Raw genomic sequence first — 26,774 nt, forward strand, 5'->3', positions numbered from 1 at the left:
CTGATTTTCCATATGGATAGGGCAGAATTGAGGACTCGTCCCCAGTTTCTCCCTAAGGTGGTGTCAGCGTTTCATTTAAACCAGCCTATTGTGGTGCCTGCGGCCACTAGGGACTTGGAGGACTCCAAGTTGTTATACGTGGTCAGGGCCCTGAAAATAAGTTTCCAGGACGGCTGGAGTCAGAAAATCTGACTCGCTGTTTATCCTATATGCACCCAACAAGCTGGGTGCTCCTGCTTCTAAGCAGACTATTGCTCGTTGGATTTGTAGTACAATTCAACTTGCACATTCTGTGGCAGGCCTGCCACAGCCAAAATCTGTCAATGCCCATTCCACAAGGAAGGTGGGCTCATCTTGGGCGGCTGCCCGAGGGGTCTCGGCTTTACAACTTTGCCGAGCAGCTACTTGGTCAGGGGCAAACACGTTTGCAAAATTCTACAAATTTGATACCCTGGCTGAGGAGGACCTGGAGTTCTCTCATTCGGTGTTGCAGAGTCATCCGCACTCTCCCGCCCGTTTGGGAGCTTTGGTATAATCCCCATGGTCCTTACGGAGTTCCCAGCATCCACTAGGACGTCAGAGAAAATAAGAATTTACTCACCGGTAATTCTATTTCTCGTAGTCCGTAGTGGATGCTGGGCGCCCATCCCAAGTGCGGTTTATCTGCAATACTTGTACATAGTTATTGTTAACTAAATCGGGTTATTGTTGAGCCATCTGTTGAGAGGCTCAGTTGTTTCATACTGTTAACTGGGTTTCATATCACGAGTTGTACGGTGTGATTGGTGTGGCTGGTATGAGTCTTACCCGGGATTCAAAATCCTTCCTTATTGTGTACGCTCGTCCGGGCACAGTATCCTAACTGAGGCTTGGAGGAGGGTCATAGTGGGAGGAGCCAGTGCACACCAGGTAGTCTGAAATCTTTCTAGAGTGCCCAGCCTCCTTCGAAGCCCGCTATTCCCCATGGTCCTTACGGAGTTCCCAGCATCCACTACGGACTACGAGAAATAGAATTACCGGTGAGTAAATTCTTATTTTTCTTGGTAATTTACATCAATATTACATCTTATTCATTTGGATCTCCTATCTGTTAGAAATGTAAGTGTGGCCATACTACTGATGAGTGAGTTAGATTATAGGTGGGAGGTATAACATACTGTATGTAGGTAATTGTGATTTGGTTCAGACAAGTGAATATATTTTTACAGGTTTTGTATTACATGCTATATTTGTAATAATTGTTTTGTCTTCTTTTTTTTTTTTTTTGCGCTATGTTTTTCTATATATACAAAATTAGTCACATAGAAACAGATGCAAAAAGCATCATCTCTATCTAATGTACCCATTTCTGTTCCTAAATCTGTTTTATTATTGGTTTTTCCAACTTTAAGATAGCCTTTTATCTATCCCAAACATGTTTATATTTGCTTGCAATATTGATCTCTACCACCATTTTTTTTTTAGAAGACTATTCCTTCTAAAATACCCTTTCGATATACTCATTCTTCCTAAAACCTTTTCTGAATCTTATACTTTGTTTTAGCACATGTTCCCTTATTCTAATGCGTATGTTCCTCTGTGGAATGCTGACCTCCTTTATGTTACTAAAACCTTTGATATATTTGAATGTCTCCTTCTCCCTTATCTTCTCTAAGCTATACATAAGGAGAACAATATCAGTGGAGAAGACCATGCTTCGTACTAGTATCCCTTTTTTCCCCATGAGTTTTTCACTGGTGACCGTGTTCTAGATGTGTCCTTACCAATGAGCTATGTAGGAACATCACCTCCACTTCTGTAGTCCCGGGCAAATAGCTCTGCACCACCGCAGGCAGTTTTTGGGAGAGTGGGTCCAATTTCTGGAAACTGCACCTGACAAAGGATTCCATATCTGAAACGTGTTGAATTGAGGCCATCGGGGGGACATGGAGGGACTGTAGATTCCAGCAATTGGACCCACTCTCCCCAGATCTGCCTGTGGTGGTGCCGAGCTATTTGCCGGGGACTACAGAATGCTGTTAGCATAGCCCACCGCACTACCAGAAAAGGGTGAAAGAAAGGGAGTTCCCTGTTCCCCAGGAATTATTGTTTTTAGTTGTTTCTAATTGTTTCACACTGTATTATTATTAAGTCTTGTTCTTCACACGATTTCCACAGCATATTACATTTTATTATGGGAAAAAGATCATGTTTTGAACCACTAGGGAACATTTACCTATGAAAAGCGTCTCACTGTCCACTTACTGTATTTGGTTGTAGGCTAAGTTTAGCAAGGATGTGCCAATGAAACTGCAGGCTGTGCAGAGTGTAAGTATGCACCTATTTTCAGGCAGGTGTCTGACACCAGGTATAGAGCTAATGGAAATATGCATTGACAATGATGATGACTATGAAACCAACTGTATGGATAGGGACAGTGTAGTTGCATAGATGTGTACTCACGTTTCTCTCTGCTCGCAATGTAAGTGCAGTTGCCCTGGACTTTTATTTAACTCTGAATTGGCCACATAGTGTCTGTGTGAAAATAGCTCATATAAAAAAAGACCTGAAGATGTTTGTTTTGAACTATAATTTTTTTTTTCTTCCAACAGATTATTTACTTTCCAATAATCATGTGAATTCCATCATTGTCCACAAATTTGATTTTTCTGATGAAGAGATTATGGGTTACTACATCTGCTTTCTGAAAACTCTGTCTGTGAAACTCAACAGTCACACTGTTCATTTTTTTTACAATGAGGTGAGTATGAAACCTATATCTTCTCACGGATTCTCTGTGTAATCACCCGTTAACACTGTACTTTACTTTAACAGGCATTAACAAGGCTATGGGGGGATTTCGGGAGTCCAGTTGAATAGCCCCGTTTTCATCTGCAGCAACTTGCTGCTTAATTGAATCCCACCCCCTACCCCCCAATGCATTTGTTTGTTTTTTGTTTTATTCTACAAAATATTTTAAATAAACAAATGAAGATAACATGGACAAAAATAATGGGACCTGTAACCTAATATTTCTCATACGTCCTAGAGGATGCTGGGAACTCCTAAAGGACCATGGGGTATAGATGAGATCCGCAGGAGACATGGGCACACTATAAGACTTTGAATGGGTGTGAACTGGCTCCTCCCTCTATGCCCCTCCTCCGGACTCCAGTTAGACTCTGTGCCCAGAGAGACTGGACACACACTAGGGGAGCTCTCCTGAGTTTCTCTGAAAAGACTTTGTTAGGTTTTTTATTTTCAGGGAGACCTGCTGGCTACAGGCTCCCTGCTTCGTGGGAGTGAGGGGAGAGAAGTCAGACCTACTACTTCTTCTGAGTTCAAGGGCTCTGCTTCTTAGGCTACTGGACACCATTAGCTCCAGAGAGTCTGATCACTTGGTTCGCCTAGCTGCTCGTTCCCGGAGCCGTGCCCCCCCCCCCCCCTCACAGAGCCAGAAGAAAGAAGCCGGGTGAGTTTTAGAAGAACAGAAGACTTCAGTGACGGCAGAAGACTTCAGAGTCTTTGAGGTACCGCGCAGCGGTCGCGCTGGCCAGCAATTATACCTCATATAATATCCTGGCATAGCAGTATACAGTGCATAGCACTATATACAGACCCCCGCCAGTAAAAAAAACTGTGAAAAAATAGCGGGGCTGAAGCGCGCCGAGCAGGAGGCGTGGCTTAGCCCTCACAACTCTATACAGCACCATTTTCTCCTCACAGGGACGCAGGCCCGCCAAAACACTGTGAAAAAAACTAACAGTGTAAAACGGAGGGGGGCACAGTTGTTTAGTGCACTATGGGCTCATATAAGATGCACTATATATGTATAAATGAGCGTGTGGTTAATGAGTTGTAAAAAAGTTCTGTGTTTTCCCTGTCAGGTTTCTACCCATTATAGCGATGTAGTACACGTGTGTCGACATGTGTGTGGGCTCTGCCACAAACAGCTATGGGATCCCTCTGTCGGCGTTGCCGACTCCTGCTGGTACTTGACTCAGTGGATGAAGTGTCAGCATGTCGGTAGTTGTAAGCTTTTCCAAAGTAAACACTGTATGGGAAGACAGTCGTATGTGGGTGACCCTGTCGGCACCAACTCTATTACTGGGAGTAAATTAACAAAAACCTATACCTGTGTGTGTGTGTGTGTGTGTGTGTGTGTGTGTGTATGTATGTATATATGTATATGTATATATATATATATATATATATATATATATATATTTCTCTGACGTCCTAGTGGATGCTGGGAACTCCGTAAGGACCATGGGGAATAGCGGCTCCGCAGGAGTCTGGGCACAAAAGTAAAGCTTTAGGACTACCTGGTGTGCACTGGCTCCTCCCCCTATGACCCTCCTCCAAGCCTCCGTTAGATTTTTGTGCCCGACCGAGCAGGGTGCAATCTAGGCGGCTCTCCTGAGCTTCTTAGAAAAAGTTAGTTTTAGGTTTCTTATTTTCAGTGAGACCTGCTGGCAACAGGCTCACTGCATCGAGGGACTAAGGGGAGAAGAAGCGAACCTGCCTGCTTGCAGCCAGCTTGGGCTTCTTAGGCTACTGGACACCATTAGCTCCAGAGGGACCGAACACAGGCCCAGCCTCGGAGTCCGGTCCCAGAGCCGCGCCGCCGCCCCCCTTACAGAGCCAGAAGCAAGAAGAGGTCCGGAAAATCGGCGGCAGAAGACATCAGTCTTCAACAAGGTAGCGCACAGCACTGCAGCTGTGCGCCATTGCTCCTCAGGCACACTTCACACTCCGGTCACTGAGGGTGCAGGGCGCTAGGGGGGGGGGGGCGCCCTGAGCAGCAATAAAAACACCTTGGCTGGCGAAAATACACCACATATAACCCCCAGGGCTATATGGATGTATTTTAACCCCTGCCAGAATACAGCAAAACGCGGGAGAAAAGTCCGCTGAGAAGGGGGCGGAGCCTATCTCCTCAGCACACTGGCGCCATTTTCCCTCACAGCTCCGCTGGAAGGACGTCTCCCTGACTCTCCCCTGCAGTCCTGCACTACAGAAAAGGGTAAAACAAGAGGGGGGGGGGGGCGCACTAATTTGGCGCAGTAATCATAAAAACAGCAGCTATAAGGGAAAAAAACTCTTTATAGGGTTATCCCAGTATATATATAGCGCTCTGGTGTGTGCTGGCATACTCTCCCTCTGTCTCCCCAAAGGGCTAGTGGGGTCCTGTCCTCTATCAGAGCATTCCCTGTGTGTGTGCAGTGTGTCGGTACGATTGTGTCGACATGTATGAGGAGGAAAATGATGTGGAGGCGGAGCAATTGCCTGTATTAGAGATGTCACCCCCTAGGGAGTCGACACCTGAGTGGATGGGCTTATGGAAGGAATTAAAGGTTATTGGCATCATACCCCTTCCCGCCAGAGGATAGGGTACGTTGGGAAACACCCCCTAAGGTGGATAAAGCGCTCACACGCTTGTCAAAACAGGTGGCACTACCGTCTCCTGATACGGCCGCCCTTAAGGAACCTGCTGACAGAAAGCAGGAGAATATCCTAAAATGTATATACACTCACACGGGTGTTATACTGCGACCAGCAATCGCCTCAGCCTGGATGTGCAGTGCTGGGGTGGCTTGGTCGGATTCCCTAACTGAGAATATTGATACCCTAGATAGGGACAGTATATTACTGACTATAGAGCATTTAAAAGATGCATTTTTATATATGCGTGATGCACAGAGGGATATTTGCCGACTGGCATCAAGAGTAAGTGCGCTGTCCATCTCTGCCAGAAGAGGGTTATGGACGCGGCAGTGGTCAGGTGATGCGGATTCCAAAAGGCATATGGAAGTATTGCCTTATAAAGGGGAGGAGTTATTTGGGGTAGGTCTATCAGACCTAGTGGCCACGGCAACTGCTGGGAAATCCACATTTTTACCCCAGGTAGCCTCTCAACATAAGAAGACGCCGTATTATCAGGCGCAGTCCTTTCGGCCCCATAAGGGAAAGCGGGCAAAAGGCTCCTCATTTCTGCCCCGTGGCAGAGGGAGAGGAAAAAGGCTGCAGCAAACAGCCAGTTCCCAGGAACAGAAGCCCTCTCCCGCTTCTGCCAAGTCCTCAGCATGACGCTGGGGCTTTACAAGCGGACTCAGGCACGGTGGGGGCCCGTCTCAAGAATTTCAGCGCACAGTGGGCTCACTCACAAGTGGACCCCTGGATCCTTCAGGTGGTATCTCAGGGGTACAAATTGGAATTCGAGACGTTTCCCCCTCGCCGTTTCCTAAAGTCTGCTTTACCGACGTCTCCCTCCGACAGGGAGGCGGTATTGGAAGCCATTCACAAGCTGTATTCCCAGCAGGTGATAATCAAGGTACCCCTCCTGCAACAGGGAAAGGGGTATTATTCCACGCTGTTTGTGGTACCGAAGCCGGACGGCTCGGTGAGACCTATTTTAAATCTGAAATCCTTGAACACTTACATACAGAGGTTCAGATTCAAGATGGAGTCACTCAGAGCGGTGATTGCGAACCTGGAAGAAGGGGATTATATGGTGTCTCTGGACATCAAGGATGCTTACCTCCATGTCCCAATTTACCCTTCTCACCAAGGGTACCTCAGGTTTGTGGTACAGAACTGTTACTATCAGTTTCAGACGCTGCCGTTTTGGATTGTCCACGGCACCCCGGGTCTTTACCAAAGTAATGGCCGAAATGATGATACTCCTTCGAAGGAAGGGAGTTTTAATTATCCCTTACTTGGACGATCTCCTGATAAGGGCAAGATCCAGGGAACAGTTAGTAGTCGGGGTAGCACTATCTCAAGTAGTGTTGCGGCAGCACGGTTGGATTCTCAATATTCCAAAATCGCAGCTGATCCCGACGACACGTCTTCTATTCCTAGGGATGATCCTGGACACAGTCCAGAAAAAGGTGTTTCTACCGGAGGAGAAAGCCAGGGAGTTATCCGAGCTAGTCAGAAACCTCCTAAAACCAGGCCAAGTGTCAGTGCATCAATGCACAAGGGTCCTGGGAAAAATGGTGGCTTCCTACGAAGCAATCCCATTCGGCAGATTCGACGCAAGAACTTTCCAGTGGGACCTGCTGGACAAATGGTCCGGATCGCATCTTTAGATGCATCAGCGGATAACCCTGTCACCAAAGACAAGGGTGTCTCTCCTGTGGTGGTTGCAGAGTGCTCATCTTCTAGAGGGCCGCAGATTCGGCATTCAGGACTGGGTCCTGGTGACTACAGATGCCAGCCTGCGAGGCTGGGGAGCAGTCACACAGGGAAGAAATTTCCAGGGCTTGTGGTCAAGCCTGGAGACATCACTTCACATAAATATCCTGGAGTTAAGGGCCATTTACAATGCTCTAAGCCAAGCAAGACCTCTGCTTCAGGGTCAGCCGGTGCTGATCCAGTCGGACAACATCACGGCAGTCGCCCACGTAAACAGACAGGGCGGCACAAGAAGCAGGAGGGCAACGGCAGAAGCTGCAAGGAGTGTGATAGCACTGTCAGCAGTGTTCATTCCGGGAGTGGACAACTGGGAAGCAGACTTCCTCAGCAGGCACGACCTCCACCCGTGAGAGTGGGGACTTCACCCAGAAGTCTTCCACATGATTGTAAACCGTTGGGAAAAACCAAAGGTGGACATGATGGCGTCCCGCCTCAACAAAAAACTGGACAGGTATTGCGCCAGGTCAAGGGACCCTCAGGCAATAGCTGTGGACGCTCTGGTAACACCGTGGGTGTACCAGTCAGTGTATGTGTTCCCTCCTCTGCCTCTCATACCCAAGGTACTGAGAATTATAAGACGGAGAGGAGTAAGAACTATACTCGTGGCTCCGGATTGGCCAAGAAGGACTTGGTACCCGGAACTTCAAGAGATGCTCACAGAGGACCCGTGGCCTCTACCTCTAAGAAGGGACCTGCTCCAGCAAGGACCCTGTCTGTTCCAAGACTTACCGCGGCTGCGTTTGACGGCATGGCGGTTGAACGCCGGATCCTGAAGGAAAAAGGCATTCCGGAGGAAGTCATCCCTATCCTTATCAAGGCCAGGAAGGATGTGACCGCAAAACATTATCACCGCATTTGGCGAAAATATGTTGCGTGGTGCGAGGCCAGGAAGGCCCCAACGGAGGAATTTCAACTGGGGCGATTCCTGCATTTCCTGCAAACAGGAGTGTCTATGGGCCTAAAATTGGGGTCCATTAAGGTTCAAATTTCGGCCCTGTCGATTTTCTTCCAGAAAGAACTGGCTTCAGTTCCTGAAGTTCAGACGTTTGTCAAGGGGGTGCTGCATATACAGCCTCCTTTTGTGCCTCCAGTGGCACCTTGGGATCTCAATGTAGTTTTGGGATTCCTCAAATCACATTGGTTTGAACCACTTAAATCTGTGGATTTAAAATATCTCACATGGAAAGTGGTCATGCTGTTGGCCCTGGCTTCGGCCAGGCGCGTGTCAGAATTGGCGGCTTTATCCTGTAAAAGCCCTTATCTGATTTTCCATTCGGACAGGGCGGAATTGAGGACTCGTCCTCAGTTTCTCCCTAAGGTGGTGTCAGCGTTTCACCTGAACCAGCCTACTGCGGCTACTAGGGACTTGGAGGACTCCAAGTTGCTGGACGTTGTCAGGGCCCTGAAAATATATGTTTCCAGGACGGCTGGAGTCAGAAAATCTGACTCCCTGTTTATCCTGTATGCACCCAACAAGCTGGGTGCTCCTGCTTCTAAGCAGACCATTGCTCGTTGGATTTGTAGTACAATTCAGCTTGCACATTCTGTGGCAGGCCTGCCACAGCCAAAATCTGTAAAAGCCCATTCCACAAGGAAGGTGGGCTCATCTTGGGCGGCTGCCCGAGGGGTCTCGGCTTTACAACTTTGCCGAGCAGCTACTTGGTCAGGGGCAAACACGTTTGCTAAATTCTACAAATTTGATACCCTGGCTGAGGAGGACCTGGAGTTCTCTCATTCGGTGCTGCAGAGTCATCCGCACTCTCCCGCCCGTTTGGTAGCTTTGGTATAATCCCCATGGTCCTTACGGAGTTTCCAGCATCCACTAGGACGTCAGAGAAAATAAGAATTTACTTACCGATAATTCTATTTCTCGTAGTCCGTAGTGGATGCTGGACGCCCATCCCAAGTGCGGATTGTCTGCAATACTTGTACATAGTTATTGTTAACTAAATCGGGTTATTGTTGTTGTGAGCCATCTTTCCAGAGGCTCCTCTGTTATCATGCTGTTAACTGGGTTCAGATCACAAGTTGTACGGTGTGATTGGTGTGGCTGGTATGAGTCTTACCCGGGATTCAAAATCCTTCCTTAATGTGTACGCTCGTCCGGGCACAGTATCCTAACTGAGGCTTGGAGGAGGGTCATAGGGGGAGGAGCCAGTGCACACCAGGTAGTCCTAAAGCTTTACTTTTGTGCCCAGACTCCTGCGGAGCCGCTATTCCCCATGGTCCTTACGGAGTTCCCAGCATCCACTACGGACAACGAGAAATAGAATTATCGGTAAGTAAATTCTTATTATATATATATATATATATATATATATATATATATATATATATATATATATATATATATATATATATTATAATATTACAGATACATTGAGCTGTAGCTTTAGCACAGACGTTTTAGTATTTGTGGGGGAGTGATATTAACATTATGTATATATATTTCCCTCAGACCCCTCGGGGTCACGAGAATGTTATTTTGCCCGGTTACTACTCCCTGTTGTCGACGAATACTATGTTTTATGTCGACCATAATGTTTCCTGTTTAGATCCACAACAATGGCATTCAGTACATGTTCAGAACACATTAATGTCACTAGGGACCCTGCTGTTCCTGACAAAATACATATACGTATGATGTGTATATATAGAATATGTGTGTATATGTGTATTTAAATATGTATATTCATATTACGATTTCTATTGAATACTGAAGTAAAGTTATTCCTTTTCATGTGCTGGTCACTCTGTTGATAAAGCTCTAGGTCAGCCGTGACGAGATGGTCTTAAATCTTCTCGAGGAGTACGAATATTTATTCTTTTCCCGTCGTGGATAGAATAAAGTGAAAGTCAACCCCTGATCTACACGGGGCCCTGTCACAAAGGATTGTATACAGGAAGCTAAGTGATATTTTAATTATGTGTTTTAATGATAATTGCATTACATACGCATGGGGGAGTGCTTGTATTCACAAATGGACGGTTACCTTGTTATACGATATAATTACCCTGGGGAGAGATGGAATATTCCTTAAGTTGGGTCTCATCTAGAACATTGCAGCATGCTGCCGTGAGACTACAAGAGGTATGCACTGACTCCGAGAAATACTGGAGTATCTTCCCTATGAAGGTGTAACCTAGTTTGGGAATGGCTTTGTTACGTTGATCTCGGCAGATACCACTGGTAAATCTACCGTCTTGAGCTATGTTCCCTCACAACGGTTGGTGACGCATATTTTGTGGGATGCAGTCATTTTGACCGGTTGGATACCGTTTTGTTTTCCCCTTTGTAGGTAGAGGAAGGTGAAAACGTAAGAGGTCTGCAGCCTTTTCAAGTTCGCAGAAGCAGAGATCGTCCTCTGTTTCTACCACATCCACCGCAGGTCGCTGGATCTATCTTGCTGGAGCCCACACCGGTGGGAACTCGTCTAATACTCTTCAGTCAGTCCTGGAATGGACTTGACACATTGAGTTAAGAATAAAGTCAAAAGAGGGTCAAACTCGAGTTTTCCAGATGTTTCCCCTCACTGATTTTTAAAATAGATCTTACCGATTCTCCTCTGGACGGGGAGGTAGTATGCGACGCCATACAAGGGTTGGTTCAGGATCAGGACATTGTCCTGCTGTCCCTGTCGCAAAAAACAAAACAAAAAAAAAACAAAAAGGAAAAAGCTGTTATTCTTGCTTTTTCATGCTTCTGAGCCGGACAGCTCGGTCAGAACAATCCCAAAAAGATTTCTACGTAAGAAGTGGAGTCTCTCAGGGAAGGGATCTACAGCCTGTAAAAGAAGAAAGAGGTTTTAAATGCGGTTTCATACGCATTAAGCTTACCTGGGTTTGCTATTCAGGATTGTCATTGTCATTTCACCGGAGTGATGGTAGTATGATGTTTTTTCTTCAATAGTAGGAGCCATTATTATTCTGTAATGGGACGCTCTCCTGACTACGGCGAGGTCAAGAAACAAGGGGTACAAACCGTTGTTTCTCTCGGACAATTCTTCAATACAGGGAATCACTGTTAATCCCAGCGACGCAGATGTAGGAGTTGGGAATAAGATTAGATACTGACCTGTTGAGAATTTTTTTTCTTTCCTGTGGAAAGAGATTTGAGGATCCAGAGTCGGATCAGATTTGCAACAGTGTAAACCCATCAATACGTTCCGTTGATGAAGAGGATGGTTGCGGCCTACGAGGCCATTCGGTGAGCAGGTCAAATGCCAGAGTGGTTTGCGGGACCAGTTGGACATGTGGTCCAGGTCTCACCTGCACATGCACCGGCAAATAATCCTATTTTCCAGGACCCGGATATCTCTCCTGTGGTGGCTTCACAGTTCTCACCTCCTAGAGGGATGAAGGTTCGGGATCCAGGATTAGATCCTGGTGTCCATGGATACAAGTCTCCGAGGCTGGGGAGCAATTTTTCCAGGGGAAGAATTTACAGGGGAAAAGGTCAAGCCAGGAAGCTAGTCTGCAATAAGCATTGTGGAATTAAGAGCTATTTACAACAGAACATCTTCTTCGCGATCTGCCCGTCTTAATTCTGTTGGACGACTTGACAGCGGTGGCGTAAGTAAGCCGCTAGGGCGGAACGAGGAGAAAAGCGGCAATGGCAGGAGCCGAAAAAGCTTTCCGCTGGGCGGAAAGGCATGTAAACGCTCTATTAGTGGTCTTCGTTCCGGATATAGTCAACGGAGAAATATACTTCCTCAGCAGACACGATCTCCATCCAGGAGAGTGGGTACTTCATCAAGAAGTTTTCACAAAAGTGACAAGTCTTTGGGGAATTCCTCAATTAGACATGATGGTGTCTCGCCTCAGCAAAAAACTTCAAGGATGTTGTTCCAGGTCAAGGGACACTCAAGCAATAGCAGGGGACGCCCTTGTGACACCGTGGGTGTTTCAGTCGGTCTATGTGTTTCCTCCACTTTCACTCTTTCCGAAGGTGATATTCATAAGAAGAACAAAGGTCAGGCGATCCTCATTGTTCTGGTCTAGCCAAGGAGGGCTTGGTATCCAGATCTTCAAGACTTAATCTTCAAAGATTCCTGGCCTCTTCCTCTACGAGAGAACCTGTTACAGCAAGGACCGGGCGTGTATCAAGACTTGCCGCGGCTGCGTTTGACGGCATGGCGGTTGTACGCCATATCTTAGCCCGAAAGGGTATTTCCGGTGAAGTCATTCCCACATTGCTTCAGGCTAGAAAAGGAGTAACGGCGAAGCTTTAAGGAAGTATGTGTCTTGGTGTGAATCCAAGAAGGCTCCTACGGAAGAATTTCAGCTGGGTTGTTTTTTCCTTTTTTTGCAAGCAGGTGTGGATGCAGGCCTAAGGTTAGGCTCCATTAAAGTGCAGATTTCGGCCTTATCAATTTTCTTTCAAAAGGAATTGGCCACCCTTCAAGAAGTTCTGACTTTCGTGAAAGGAGTGCTGCACATCCAACCTCCATTTGTGCTCCCAGTGGCACCATGGGTCCTTAATGTGGTGTTGCAGTTTCTTATGTCACACTGGTTGGAACCTTTACGAAAGGTTGAGTTAAATTTCTCACTTGGAAAATGGTAATGCTATTGGCCCTGGCGTCCGCAAGGCGGGGGTCGGAATTAGCTGCTTTGTCTCACAAGAGCCCCTATTTAATCTTCCAGGTGGATAGAGCGGAATTGTGATTTCGGCAACTATGTCTGCCAAAAGTGGTTTCTGCGTTTCACAGGAACCAGCCTATTGTGGTACCTGTGCATACTGAAGCCTTGGCTGATTCGAAGTCTCTCGATGTAGTCAGAGTTTTGAATATTTATGTCGCCAGAACGGCTCAGATTGGGGAAACAGAGGCTCTGTTTGTCCTGTATGCTCCCAACAAAACTGGGGTTCCTGCTTCTAAGCAGACTGTTGCACGCTGGATCTGTGATACGATTCGGCATGCTCATTCTACGGCTGGATTGCAGTTACCGAAGTCGGTGAAGGCCCATTCTACCAGGAAGGTGGGCTCTTCTTGGGCGGAGACCCGAGCGGTCTCGGCGGTTCAACTTTGCCGAGCTGCTACTTGGTCGGGTTCGAACACGTTTGCTAAGTTCTACAGGTTTGATACCCTGGCTGATGAGGACTTCATTGTTTGCTCAATCGGTGCTGCAGGGTCGTCCGCACTCTCCCGCCCGGTCTGGAGCTTTGGTATAGACCCCATGGTCCTTTTTGGTGTTCCCAGCATCCTCTAGGACGTATGAGAAAATAGGATTTTAATACCTACCGGTAAATCCTTTTCTCTTAGTCCGTAGAGGATGCTGGGCGCCCGTCCCAGTGCGTACTGGATCTGCAGCTATTGGTTGTGGTTACACTCATGTGGTGTTTCTTTCAGTCAAGTCTGTTGCTGACGTTATTCATGCCATGGCATACGGTATGTTATTATTGGCCGTGTTTACGCACAGGTTGTGTTGCATTTTCGGTCAGCATATTGCTGTATATTTTTCATGCCGTCGGCCGGTGTTCTATTGAATGCCACGTTCTGCGGCATGTTCAAGGTGTGAGCTGGTATGACATTCACCGTGTTTAAACATTAAATTCTTTCCTCGAAATGTCCGTCTCCCTGGGCACAGTTCTCTAACTGGAGTCTGGAGGAGGGGCATAGAGGGAGGAGCCAGTTCACACCCATTCAAAGTCTTATAGTGTGCCCATGTCTCCTGCGGATCCCGTCTATAGTTATACCCCATGGTCCTTTTGGAGTTCCCAGCATCCTCTACGGACTAAGAGAAAAGGATTTACCGGTAGGTATTAAAATCCTACTTTTTCTTGCACAATCTTAAGAAGCAATCATTTCTGTTAAGTGTAACTGTAACTCTCAATGAGACTTCTGTAGCTGTCAACAGGACGTTTGGCCCACTCTTCCTTGACAAACTGCTCCAGGTGTCTTCTTCATACTGCATGTTTCAGCTCTTTCCATAAATATTCAATAGGGTTCAAATAAAAGCCCACTTCAGTAATAGTTCAGTGTTTTGCTCTTCTCGATTCTATGGGTGTTTTTAGCTGTGTGTTTTGGGTCATTATCCTTTTTGAGGACCCATGACCTTCAACTGAGACACGGCTTTCTGACACTGGGTAGTATGTCTTGCTCCAGAATGCCTTCATAGTCTTGATATTTCTTAGTGTCCTGCACTAACTCAAGGTACCATGTGAGACGTAGTAAAGCAGGCCCAAAACAATAACCAAACCACCTCCATGTGTCACAGTAGGTATGGTGTTCTTTTCTTTGAAAACGTCATTTGTCACCTGTGAACATAGAGCTGATGTGATTTTCCAAAAGCAGCACTTTTACTCATCTGGCTTAAGGACATTCTCCCAGAAGCATTGTGGATTATTAATATGCATTTTAGCAAATTCCAGTCTGGCTTTTTTATGTGTTTTTCAAAAGTGGAGTCCTCCTGGGTCGTTTTTAATGGAGTCTACTGTTGCTCAAAAAGCGCCAGATTATGCGATTAGATACTGGTGTACCTTGCCCTTGCTGCTTGTATCTCTTTGAAAGTTATCCTTCACTCTCTCTTTTTCTACCATTCCAACTAATCCTTTTAAATCATGGGTCGATTTTCCTCCTGTAGTCGCGTACAGTTAGGTTGGCTATAGTCCCATGGTTTTTCTACTTCTTAACAATATTTGCAACTGTAGTCACAGGAACATCAAGCTGCTTGAAGATGGTCTCATTTATCTTTCACATGCTTGTCTGTAATTTTCTTTTTGATCTCGGTCACTCCTTTGCTTTCTCTGGTCCATATTCAGTGTGGTGCACACAATGATGCTGAGTGTCAGAGAGTCTACTTTTCTCCATTTACATTGGCTGAATAACTGATTAGAAGATTAAAGGCGTGATGCTAATTCAAGGCTAAGCCGGATTTAGACCTCATGGGGCCATAGGCAAGATACTGGCTTGGGGCCCCCCTTCCACAAACTAAAGCACTATATTTTAGTTCACGATTCATGACCTTTACGTTATTGTCGATTTTATCTACTTATATTCAACTTCTTAAAGCTTTAAATATGTTACAGAAATACAGGCTGTCTAGAGTGGGTGTGGTATTGAAAGTCGACAGTAACTAGGTCGACAATGTCTAGGTCGTCCACTATTGGTCGACAGTAACTAGGTCGACAGGGTGTCTAGGTCGACAGGGTCTTTAGGTCGACATGTTCTAGGTCGACAGGTCAAAAGGTCGACCTGAGTTTTTAATGTTATTTTGGTGTCGTTTTCTTCATAGAGTGACCGGGAACCCCAATTAGTGCACCGCGTCCCCTCGCATGGCTCGCTTCGCTCACCATGCTTCGGGCATGGTGCCTTCGCTCCGCTACTGCTTCGCTCGGCACAGATTACCGTTCCAATCGTAGTCCATGTGGATCGTTAAGTATGAAAAGGTTCAAAAAAAGAAAAAAATTGTGAAAAACTCATGTCGACCTTTTGACCTGTCGACCTAGAACATGTCGACCTAAAGACCCTGTCGCCCTAGTTACTGTCGACCAATAGTGGTCGACCTAGTTACTGTCGACTTTCAGTCCGGATCCCGTCTAGAGTATATAGATATATGTATATCAGACTACTTTTAAGCATAATGATGCTACAATTTGCTGTATAGAGTAGCTCAGGGGTTCTCAAACTGTGTACTGTGGCATCCTGGGGTGCCTCGGGACACTTGCATGGGTGCCCTGGGTTGGTGGGCCAGGACCAATTAAAATTAATTACGGTCAATGTAATAGACAAAACTAGTGCTGGTGGGTGCCAATCGTAAAATATGTGAACAAACAGAAGTAAAGCTTGTCCCTCACAACATAACTAAACTTTTTTTAAATGTTTCAATAAGAAACTTTTGGCCTGGGGGTGCCGTGAATAAAACTTGGTAGTGCTCCATACACAAAGTTTGGATACCACTGCAGTAGCTTATTATAGCGTAGTTAATGAAGATAACTGCTAATGTGCCCGAACTGCAGCGGTGTCAAGGGAGTTGTATCTGTCAGGTTTGTATTTTATCTGTAAATAATAAAATATATGGGGGAGATGTACTAAGCCTTGAAAAGTGATAAAGTACCAGCCAATCAGCTCCTAACTGCCATGTTACAGGCTGTGTTTGAAAATGACAGTTAGGAGCTAGTTGCTTGGTAGTTTATCCTTCTCCACTTTCTGGGCCAGATGTATTAAGCCTTGAAAAGTGATACATTTCACAATGATAAAGTACCAACAAACCAGTTCATAACTGTCATTTTTCAAACCCAGCCTGTGACATGGCAGTTGGGAGCTGATTGGCTGGTACTTTATCACCATGAAATGTATCCCTTTTCAAGGCTAAGTACATCTGGCCATCTCTCTCTTTATGGGCCAGATGTACTTAACTTTGAAAAGTACTAAACTATGCCTTGTACATGATTGCCCCTTTTAAAAAAGAAAAAAAACATCCGAGTTCGGCCGGCATCCTGCACGGCCGCCGAACTCTGGAATCATTACATCCGGACCTAGATATTTGTTTTGAGCCATTAAAAAAGCAGAGTGCTGGGGACTTGTACAGGGGGAACATGAGCAGATCAGGGACCTGCACTTTCACAACCTCCAACAAGAGGTACAATGATTCCTATGCGACAAGGACAACCTGCAAAGTAATGGACAGGGAACAGAAATGTGGCAACTAAATAATACTGGATGAAAATGGTGAACTCCGATGTCCAGGAAATTGTAGTTCCAGAAAGCTTTGAAAATAAAACTGAGACCAACAGTGCAGCGATAATATTGGAGATGACTATTACATTGCGCTATTTTCTTTTCATCATAAATAGCTAAATTAAATCCGCCTAAATACTGTACATTACAACAGATCTACCAATACAAAAAGATACATATTGTCTTCTGGTAATGCACACAGCCCTCCAGAGTTCTCCTACAATCAGTATTATACCTAATGAAATATGTGCACGTAGAAAACAATATAAAGGTAAGTGAAGGTCAGTTTTCATCTCTGCGTCACACAGCAGCAATATCTTCCAGCTCCCAGTGCCGCACAGTAGTGGAATAGACATCTATCCCAGTTACATGCTACCAGAATTTGCAGAAAATATAAAAAATAAAAATTGATGTATACCCTAGCATTGTATTGATTTGTCCACTTACCTTCTATGGGGTCTATTCATTTGATGTTGGATCCTTTCTGACGGAAAGGATTCCGACAGTTCAGTATTCAATTTGAGGCCAAATTCGACAGGATTTGGCCGTTTCCGACAATGTCAATCCATCTTTTTTTTAAAGTCTGATTGACATTGTCGAAAACGGACTGAAAACCTGTATCCAACAAAATACGTGGATCCGCGGCTAATCTGCCAATCCACGTGTTTTCTGTCAAGTCTGACTTGCCGACAAGTTGGAAAAAGGCAGCCACATTGAATAGGGCGAATCATGATTCAACCTAAAAAAAGTCGGAAACTGGCGTCTTTCCAACTAGACAGCAGTTGTGACTATAAAAAAAAATAGACCCCTATGTGTAGACTGAGAGTGAGGTGACACTGGGGGACATTTATCAGTCATCGCATTTGCAGTGTGATCTCGATGCTATGTCCCTGCCAGATGTTTGAAGCGGCAGGACAGTGGCTTTTTTCCTGTGATGTGCTCGCTTCAGTGTCAGGACTCTTGCACATGCGCACCCTTGCTGACCACACGCGTGGCAGCCATTGCCGAGAAGGGTTCTGAAAGGAACCCACTCTCAGTGATTCTTACGAAGTGTAGCCCATAGGCTACAACGGGCTAACATCATCCGTAGATCTTTAACTACGGGACCAGTCTCCGGAATGTGAAAACTAGCAGCATTGCATCCCCCAGTGATCTGTCTGCATCGCATCCCCAATTGAAACCTTGGGGGTTGCGGCTGCAGTAAGAAATGGAGGGATTGCAGCAGATACCAGAGATATCTAGCTTGCAAATATTTTTTGATAAATGGACCCCTGTGTGAGGTGGCAATGTGAGAGCCTGTAAGGCAGAATGAGGTGGGGTTTCCATGCTCCCATTACCCCATCTGTGCTGCCAAAATCCTGATGCATGTACCGTAACCCTCTTGTGCCCCAATTATCTGCAGGCAATGATCAGAGATGGGTGCAGTATCTATTGCACAAGTCACTTACTATGGAGATTACACCAGGGGGCAGCCATTATGTCGCCCCCCCCCCATGCTGGATGCCTCAATGTAATTGATCATCATACCTCTGACCAATGTGTCTCCAGACACTTTACACCAGCCCCCTCCTCCCCTTGCGTGCGCACACACACACACACACACACACACACACACACACACACACACACACACACACACACACACACACACTCTGACTGCGGTAGCCACCCCTCCCTTATAATTCTTATTATAGCAGGTCTCCCATCCCTTGTATAATAACTATTATACTCTTCAGTCAGCAACTGTATTTATAAATTGATAATATATACATATACAGATGCGTCCTCTTACATCTTTGCTCCATGCGCTACAAGTCGTGTTGCACAACGTGTGAGTGCTGTGTGACTCTGTAGGGTTTAGTGGGGTTTTTTTTTGCATTTTTTTCCCCTACAAAAAAGCATCTAATCAATGTAATAGGACGCACGAGCAGCTTCTGCTGATTAAAATGACATGCAGCATTTTTGCGGTAAAAACTGGCAATAAAAAAGCCCTTGGCAATACAGAGTCCCGCCACGGCATGGAGCGACTTCCAGGCCTGTTTAGCGTGACTGATTTTTGTATTATATAAAGTCAATGCAGTCACTGCCAGTGCAGTACAATAATTATTATATAAGGCAGGCTTGGTCAACCGATGACTCTCCAGCTGTTGTGAAACTACACATCCCAGCATTCCCTGCCAGAGATTTAGCATCCCCTAATAGCAAAACTGTGGCAGGGCATGCTGGGACTTGTAGCTTTACAACAGCTGGAGAGCCACAGGTTGGCCAGGCCTGATTGACAGTGCATCTGGAAAGTATTCACAGCGCTTCACTTTTCTACATTTTGTTATGTTACAGCCTTATTCCAAACTGGAATAAATGAGTTTTTTTCCCTCAAAATTCTACACACAATACCCCATAATGACAACGTGAAAAAAAAAATTTGAGATTTTTTCTTCTTCAAATTTATTAAATCTAAAACTAAGAAATCACATGTACACAAGTATTCACAGCCTTTTGCTCAAAACTTTGTTGACGCACCTTTGGCAGCAATTACAGCCTTGTCTTTTTGAATATGATGCCACAAGCTTGGCACACCTCTCTTTGGGCAGTTTCGCCCATTCCTCTTTGCAGAACCTCTCAAGCTCCATCAGGTTGGATGAAAAGCGTCCACGGCCATTTTCAGATCTCTCCAGAGATGTTCAAATGAATTTAAGTCTGGGCTCTGGCTGGGCCACTCAAGGACATTCACAGAATTGCCCTGAAGCCACTCCTTTGATATCCTGGCTGTGTGCTTAGGGTCGTTGTCCTGCTGAAAGATGAACCGTCGCCCCAGGCTGAGGTCAAGAGCACTTTGGAGCAGGTTTTCATCCAGAATGTCTCTGTATATTGCTACATTCATATTTCCCTCTATCCTGACTATTTTCTCAGTTCCTGCCACTGAAAAACATCCCCACAGCATGATGCTGCCACCACCACCATGCTTCACTGTAGGGATGGTATTGGCCTGGTGATGAGCAGTGCCTGGTTTCCTTCAAACATGCCTGGCATTCACGCCAAAGAGTTCAATCTTTGTCTCATCAGACCAGGCGGGCTGCCATGTGCTTTTTTACTAAGGAGTGGCTTCCGTCTGGCTACTCTACCATACAGGCCTGATTGGTGGATTGCTGCAGAGATGGTTGTCCTTCTGGAAGGTTTTCCTCTCACCACAGAGGAATGCTGTGGCTCTGCCAGAGTGATCATCAAGTTCTTGGTCACCTCCATGACTTGGGCTCTTCTCACCCGATCGCTCAGTTTAGACAGCCGGCCAACTCTAGGAAGCGTCCTGGTGGTTCTGAACTTCTTCCATTTACGGATGATGGAGGCCACTGTGCTCATTGGGACCTTCAAAGCAGCAGATATTTTTCTGTACCCTTCCCCAGATTTGTGCCTCAAGACAATCCTGTCTCGGAGGTCTACAGACAATTCCTTTGACTTCATGTTTGGTTTGTGCTCAGACATGCACTGTCAAGTGTTGGACCTTTTATATAGACAGGTGTCTGCCTTTCCAAATAATGTCCAATCAACTGAATTTACCACAGGTGGACTCCAATTAAGCTGTAGGAACATCTCAAGGATGATAAGTGAAAACAGGATGCACCTGAGCTAAATTTTGAGCTTCATGGCAAAGGCTGTGTATACTTATGTACATGTGATTTCTTAGTTTTTTATATTTAATAAATTAGCAAAAATCACGTTGCCATTGTGGGGTATTGTGTGTAGAATTTTGAGGGAAATTTATTTATTCCATTCTGGAATAAGGCTGTAACATAACAAAATGTAGAAAAAGTGAAGCGCTGTGAATACTTTCCGGATGCACTGTAAGGGATAAGCATTACAATAAGCATTATAAGGGATGGGCATTAGAGACTGCTTTATGTATCAGTGTGCCCCCTCCCCTGATTGAAAAAAGCCCCATCTCCAGCAATACTAATAGCAGGCAGACACAGCAAATACCTCGTCTTTTCTCTGTCTTAGCACGACCTGAGTCTTCCAACTCCTCATCTCCCTTTTGTGCAATGTCATGATGCACAAAGCGGAAGAAGAAACTAGCGTGTGCGCTAGTAGTAGCACCCAGCACTGCCGACAGGCTGTCATCGCTGCGATCCGACAGCTACCTGACTGAGTCTGACTGCAACCAGCCAGTGCAGTGCTCTGCCACAAACGCCCTCTATATGAACCTGGTCATGGGCCCCCTGACATCCGCGGGGCCCAAGGTAGGTGCCTTTATTGCCTAGCGGTAAATCCGGCACTGATTCAAGAAAGCTATTAGTTTGAACCATCACATAATACAGTTCTGTATTTATTTTTTCTAAGAAATTCCAACAAACCTGTCCAGGCTATGTTAGTATATATTTGGAGAATTGGCAATAATTCTCATTTTCAGAGGTTTTTTTTTTTTTTTTGCTTTATTAGATATGCAGGTATACATGACAGTAGTTTTTCATTTCATCACTTTTTCAGGAGGAATGATTCAATAAGCTGTAAGTGTACCAACAAACTTGTCCATGTCTGTATACTGTATATAAACAGCATATATGTTACACGTGATGGGTGTTTAGTTTATGATGATGACTTTTGAAGAGGTTATCTGTATTCTCCCTTTGATACTTCTGAGACCAGAACTGTTACAACCTGAAACATAGACATGGGAGGTGATTCTGAGTATTACTAGAGTAGTGTTGAGAATTTTCTGTACATCTGAGAGGTACAGATGTGTTTTCATACATAGTTGTTTCAGTCTCATAAAAGATCCCTTCTAGCCACGCTACCTCCTGTGCGACTTGGCTTGTGCAGATCATCTTCTTTTTATCGTGTTTTTTGTTTCGCTCGAATGTGCATCTTGGTCGCAATGTGACAAGACCGCCTCAGGTGACTGCACTGATTTAATTTATTATGCGACAGGTGTGAATGAATCTAAATCTAGCAGCGGCTGCAGTTTTGTTTTCAAGCCTAGTTCCGTTGGGCACCATCTGCAATTTTGTACATTTCAAAAACCCTGCGGCGCTGGGTTTTCCCGCAGCCATGGGGTTTTGCTATTCAATTAGAGACTGAAAATGAGACTCGCTGATCTCTACAGAAATCACTGCATCTTTCTCCGGCAGGGTCCACAGGTTATCCGCAGGATAACATTGGGATATGATGAAGCGACAGCGGATTTGCACCAATCGGTCAAAGCTTTTCGGCCTCCAAGCATTCATCGGGCCCGTCCATATATCCCTGGCTCAGGCAAATCAGGTTTTTTGTTTGGTGCACCAGGAGCCGGACAATGGTCAATGGGCTGCTGGTTTATAGCAGCCATAAGCTTTCTTATTTTATTTTTATAGTCTTACTATTTTTTCCTTGAGTGATCTTTCTAAAAAGAGTCTTCTACGTACCTTAGACAGAGTCACTCCAATAACTCCTCGCCGGGTCGCGACAACGCTTACCCATGAGTACAGTGCTGTTTCGGTGGGTGTCTGTGTCGGATATACTAGCAGGTCCAGCAGATGTTACCAGGCTTTGGCCGGAACACGGGGAGAAGGTAAGGCATCGGTTCCACTTAGAAGGGGAATACGGACACAGCGCACTGTTTTGGGAGGAAACTACCAAACAGTTGCTGACGTGGCTGCCACCTCGGGTGCACCAGCACTAGGCCTTAGGGATCATAGGCTCCAGGAATAGTAAGAGGCCGCAATCCGTAGGGTTGATGGTAGCAGTGGGGATCAGACGCTCTCCTGGTCGCCCCTCCCCCCGGTTCATGACCAGTTTCCTCCGAGTCTCCCGCCATGAACTGTTTTCCCGCTTCCGTCTGAGACACTGTATATGAAGGGGACCCAGTCGCAGCTTAGGCGGCTGTATGACTGGTGTTTCTTCTGTTCACTATAGGTTCATGGAGCGGCAGTGTACACTAGTACCGTCTGGATCCACTCAGCGGTTACTAACGTATTGCTCGATCCTGGAAGTGGGGTGAGTCTCCCCTGTATCCCACTCTACGGAGTAAGGGTTATACAGCACTAAGTCTCTTTGTACCTTTGAGTATGAATAGTTAAAGTGTCTGATGCATACGAGTCTGATAACTATTGCTGTGGTTTTCTTTTGCTGTGCAACTAAAATATAAGGTGATGCAGTAATATGTTTCTCCTACATACTTTAAATGTATTTGTAGTGGATTATGTGCTCATATTGCTTTTTACACTAATGTATAACCTGTGACTGACTGCTAGTGTGATTGCTGACTACTATAAATTCCGTAAAAAATCTGTGTATTCCGATCCTCAATGCTGGTGTTAAGCAGGGTAGGGTCGGATTGTGTGTCACTTTTACAAATTTTAAAGTGATTACAGTCACAAATTGTGTAATAACACTGTAAAGGTGTGTGATTTATTTATCATGTCTTAAGAGTGGCAAGGGTGAGGAGAATACCTCAATCGTTGTTCAAGGGGATTATGTGCAAAATGGTTAGTTGTCTCCAAAGCCTCTTAAGTAAACAAGGCAGGCACAGGTTCTGGTTGTACCTTCATGGGCTATTTTGCACAGACATTATCCAATGTAGCTGAGCTGGTAATGCCAGCTCCTATACCAATGATAGGTTATCCTATTAACCCTTACATGCATCTTTCATTCTGAGGTTATCCACCTAGGGAATGACAGTCTCTTAACAAAGGCAGGTTTAAGGCCGGTGGTAAGTAAATCACATAGACATGATACAACATCTTCACAGTCTACACATGTTTAGCTGAGGACTCATTGCACTTTGGAATGTCTCAGCTCAGTGTATATCTGAGCTAATTAGTGCTATGAAGCCATTCTGTCCTCAGAAGCAGCAGAGCCTATGTTTGAAACCAAGGCAGCTATGTTTAAACGTCCCAAAAAAAATGATGGAAATTATGGGCCATATTCAATTAGCAGTGATAACGGACTTTTCACGTGAAAAGTCCGGTTTTCGGGTGAAAAACCGGACTTTTCACGTGAAATGCAATTACAGCCTATTCAATTATCCTGGAAAATTTATCGGTGATCATGTTTTCACTAATTTCCACCTTCTCTGAAGCAGGTGAAAAGTTGGGAAAAGTCACTATTTTAAGGTAAAAATGTTTGGATATGGTACAGAACTCCTGGGACACCCCCCTTTATGACTAATTAGGCACGTTGAAGTTTTTAATTATTTTTAATTGGCCAATAATGACATGTCATTTTTGGGGTGAAAAAGTAATAAGTGATGGAAATTGGGGTTCAAGGTATGGGACAGGTATATTGGGGTGCTTTATGAGTGGGACAGGTGTTTTTTAGGCTTGCAGATGGGAGTAATCGGTCTGTTTCCACTTTTTTTTAAAGTACCCTAAAATGACCCAAATATATACTTATACCCATTTTCATGTACCCCAAATTTAGTGAGCATTTATTTTGCTCAAAAAAACTTGCTTTCTATCATTTTTTTGCATTTAAAAAAAAATGCATATAACCGCCATTTCACACAATTTAAGTCCCCAAAAACTCTCTAATGTGATCTCTAACACACTTCTCTTCTGTTTTCCTATGTTAGTTTTGCATTTTTTGGGGTACAGGCTGATTTCCCCATTTTCACCTGCACTTTTCACTGCAAGAATTTTCACGTGAAACCCGGTCGGAATTGAATAGGTCGAAAAATGGAGCGTTTTACGCGGCAATTTTCGGCCGATTGCCGCAAAAAAATTTCGGGCGAAAAATTGCCGCGAATTTGCGAAAAATTGAAAAACGGAGCGTTTTCGCGGCAATTTTCGGCCGATTGCCGCGAAAAATTTTCGGGCGAAAAATTGCCGCGAATTTGCGGATAATTGAATACCCTAGTATGTTGGGTTTCGCCCAGTAGGAAAAGAATTCTAGGTAATGAAATTCCAATTATACTCATCCAGTTGGGGACTATTAAGGGTGGCTCCCTAAGTAGATTTGCAGATCTTAGATTGCTGCGAAAAGCTACGTTAATTTTGTTTTCTACATAAATAAATTATGTCACGGATAGGAGACTCGATGGTTTTCTAAAGACCATTTTTTTTCTTTTTGTCTGGGACAGTCATTAGACCAGCTTTGGCTTCAGCCACATAGGTACAGCCTAAGCGGATGATCCTCTTTCAATGGCGTCTAGAAAACAAAAATTCCATATTAATATCAAACAGGAAGCGTTAAGCGGACCTGGATATGGGCATATGTACATGGTTAGCTGAATCAGAATCCAGAAAGGTTCTGAAGTCTTATCTTGTTTACTGGAGGTATTCCTTTTGGTAAAGAATTAACAGTATTTTGGAGTCAGAAGCAGACTCCAAGAAAGTGAAGGTCACTTTCACACACACACTCAAGCCTAGTTTCCAGCTTTCCGGTCCTTTCGGAATCAGGGAAAAGCAAAAGGAAAGGGTAAATACAAACAGTCCCAATCCAACAAGTCTAGTAAGACTAAAAGTTATTGGGCTACCAGAAGACCGGGTTTCAAATCTGAAGTTAAGCCATCAGCCTGATGGTACGGTCCTGTTGGCAACTGTCTACTACAGATGCCAGGGCGCAAAAAGCTGTATCTGACTGTTATTATTCTACAGCCACACCACACTGGACATGCCCAATTTTATCTGATCTTGCAAGTTAAGCAGTGTTGGCCATGGTTATTACTTGGATGATAAACCACCTGGTAATACCAAGTGCTGCAGGTGGTTTCAGGAAACGCCCTCATTTATAAAAATAAAATAAAATAAAAAAATGTACCAAACTTTCTTCTGTGGAAACGAAGAGAAGGGCTTTGCAAGCAGCAGTGATAATTCAGTTCCTTCTGCACAATGAGGACAAGGTTTGATTCCAACCTGTTTCTAGTCAGAAGCTAAATGGGTCATCCCGGCCCATTTTCAATTCCAAAGCACTGTACAAGTACTTTTGGATGCCTCAGGTTTCATATGGAGACTTAACGTTCCAGTATTTCTGCCATAGAGCAGGAGGACTTAGGGCAATCCGGAATAGTCAGGATGCCTATCCACATGTTCATATAGCACTGTTCTATCGGCGCTATGTTAGGCTGCTATCCACCAGCCGCAATTTCAGGCCCTACCATTTGGGCTGACCACAGCTCCCAGAGTATTCTCCAAAATATGGTAGTGATGGAATCTTATCTCTGTTAGCAGGAGATAAGTATTTTATAAAAACCTTGACGACTTAATAATCCTGGCACAGTCTGAGGAATTGTTCACTGTCATCTGTAACAGACAATAGCTGGTTACAGAGATATGGTTGGCTCATAAACTGGGCAAGGTCAGTCTGGTTCTGTCACATCAATTGGGGGCTGTATCGGAATTCGGTACTCGGAGAGTAATCTACCTCTGAACAAAATATCCAAAATTCACTTAAAGATTCAGGAGTAGCTACACATTCAAACGGTATCCATTTACACGGTAGTGCGTGTGATGGGTTTGATGGTGTAGACAATGGACATGATGGAATATACTTAGTTCCATTAGAAACATCTGCAGTGTCTGATCATTTCTTGGTAGAAAGGTTTTTTCATCAGACAATAAAAGCGCATATTATGGTCTTCCTTTGGCAGTGAGGGGATCAATAGCTTGATGGTTATTGGACATCCTATCCTGGACAAAGGAAGGCTTCTTTGTATATCAGATGGCAACTCTGACAAAGAATGCCAGCCTATGGGGCTGGGTTGAAGTGTCAGGAAGGAGTTGCTGCCAGGGGCAATGGACGAAGGAAGAAATGTTGCCTGCCAATAAATATATTGGAACCTCTGGCCATATATATGGCATTTATTCAGGCAAAGAATATCCTTTTGATGACTCAAGATCGAATCTGCTCGGACATGCAATGGCAGTGGCGTACCTCGACCATCAGGGAGGATCTCGCAGCCAAAACATAATGAAGAAGGTAAGTCACACTTTAAGGTGGACAGAACAT

At 44.9% G+C, this 26,774-nt stretch overlaps 1 protein-coding gene across 6 annotated transcripts in view; it reads left to right on the forward strand.

Moving 5' to 3' along the window:
• CLEC16A (C-type lectin domain containing 16A) overlaps positions 1 to 26,774 on the forward strand; it is a 954,241-nt gene that overhangs the window by 72,618 nt on the left and 854,849 nt on the right. For all 6 annotated transcript variants that reach the window (XM_063934295.1, XM_063934294.1, XM_063934290.1 and 3 more), the window contains exon 4: positions 2,592 to 2,740. In XM_063934295.1, coding sequence (XP_063790365.1) covers positions 2,592 to 2,740 — 149 coding nt within the window. The remainder of the gene's footprint in view (positions 1 to 2,591; positions 2,741 to 26,774) is intronic.

Source organism: Pseudophryne corroboree, chromosome 7 (assembly GCF_028390025.1).
Source record: "Pseudophryne corroboree isolate aPseCor3 chromosome 7, aPseCor3.hap2, whole genome shotgun sequence".
In the NCBI taxonomy this organism is placed as follows: domain Eukaryota; kingdom Metazoa; phylum Chordata; class Amphibia; order Anura; family Myobatrachidae; genus Pseudophryne; species Pseudophryne corroboree.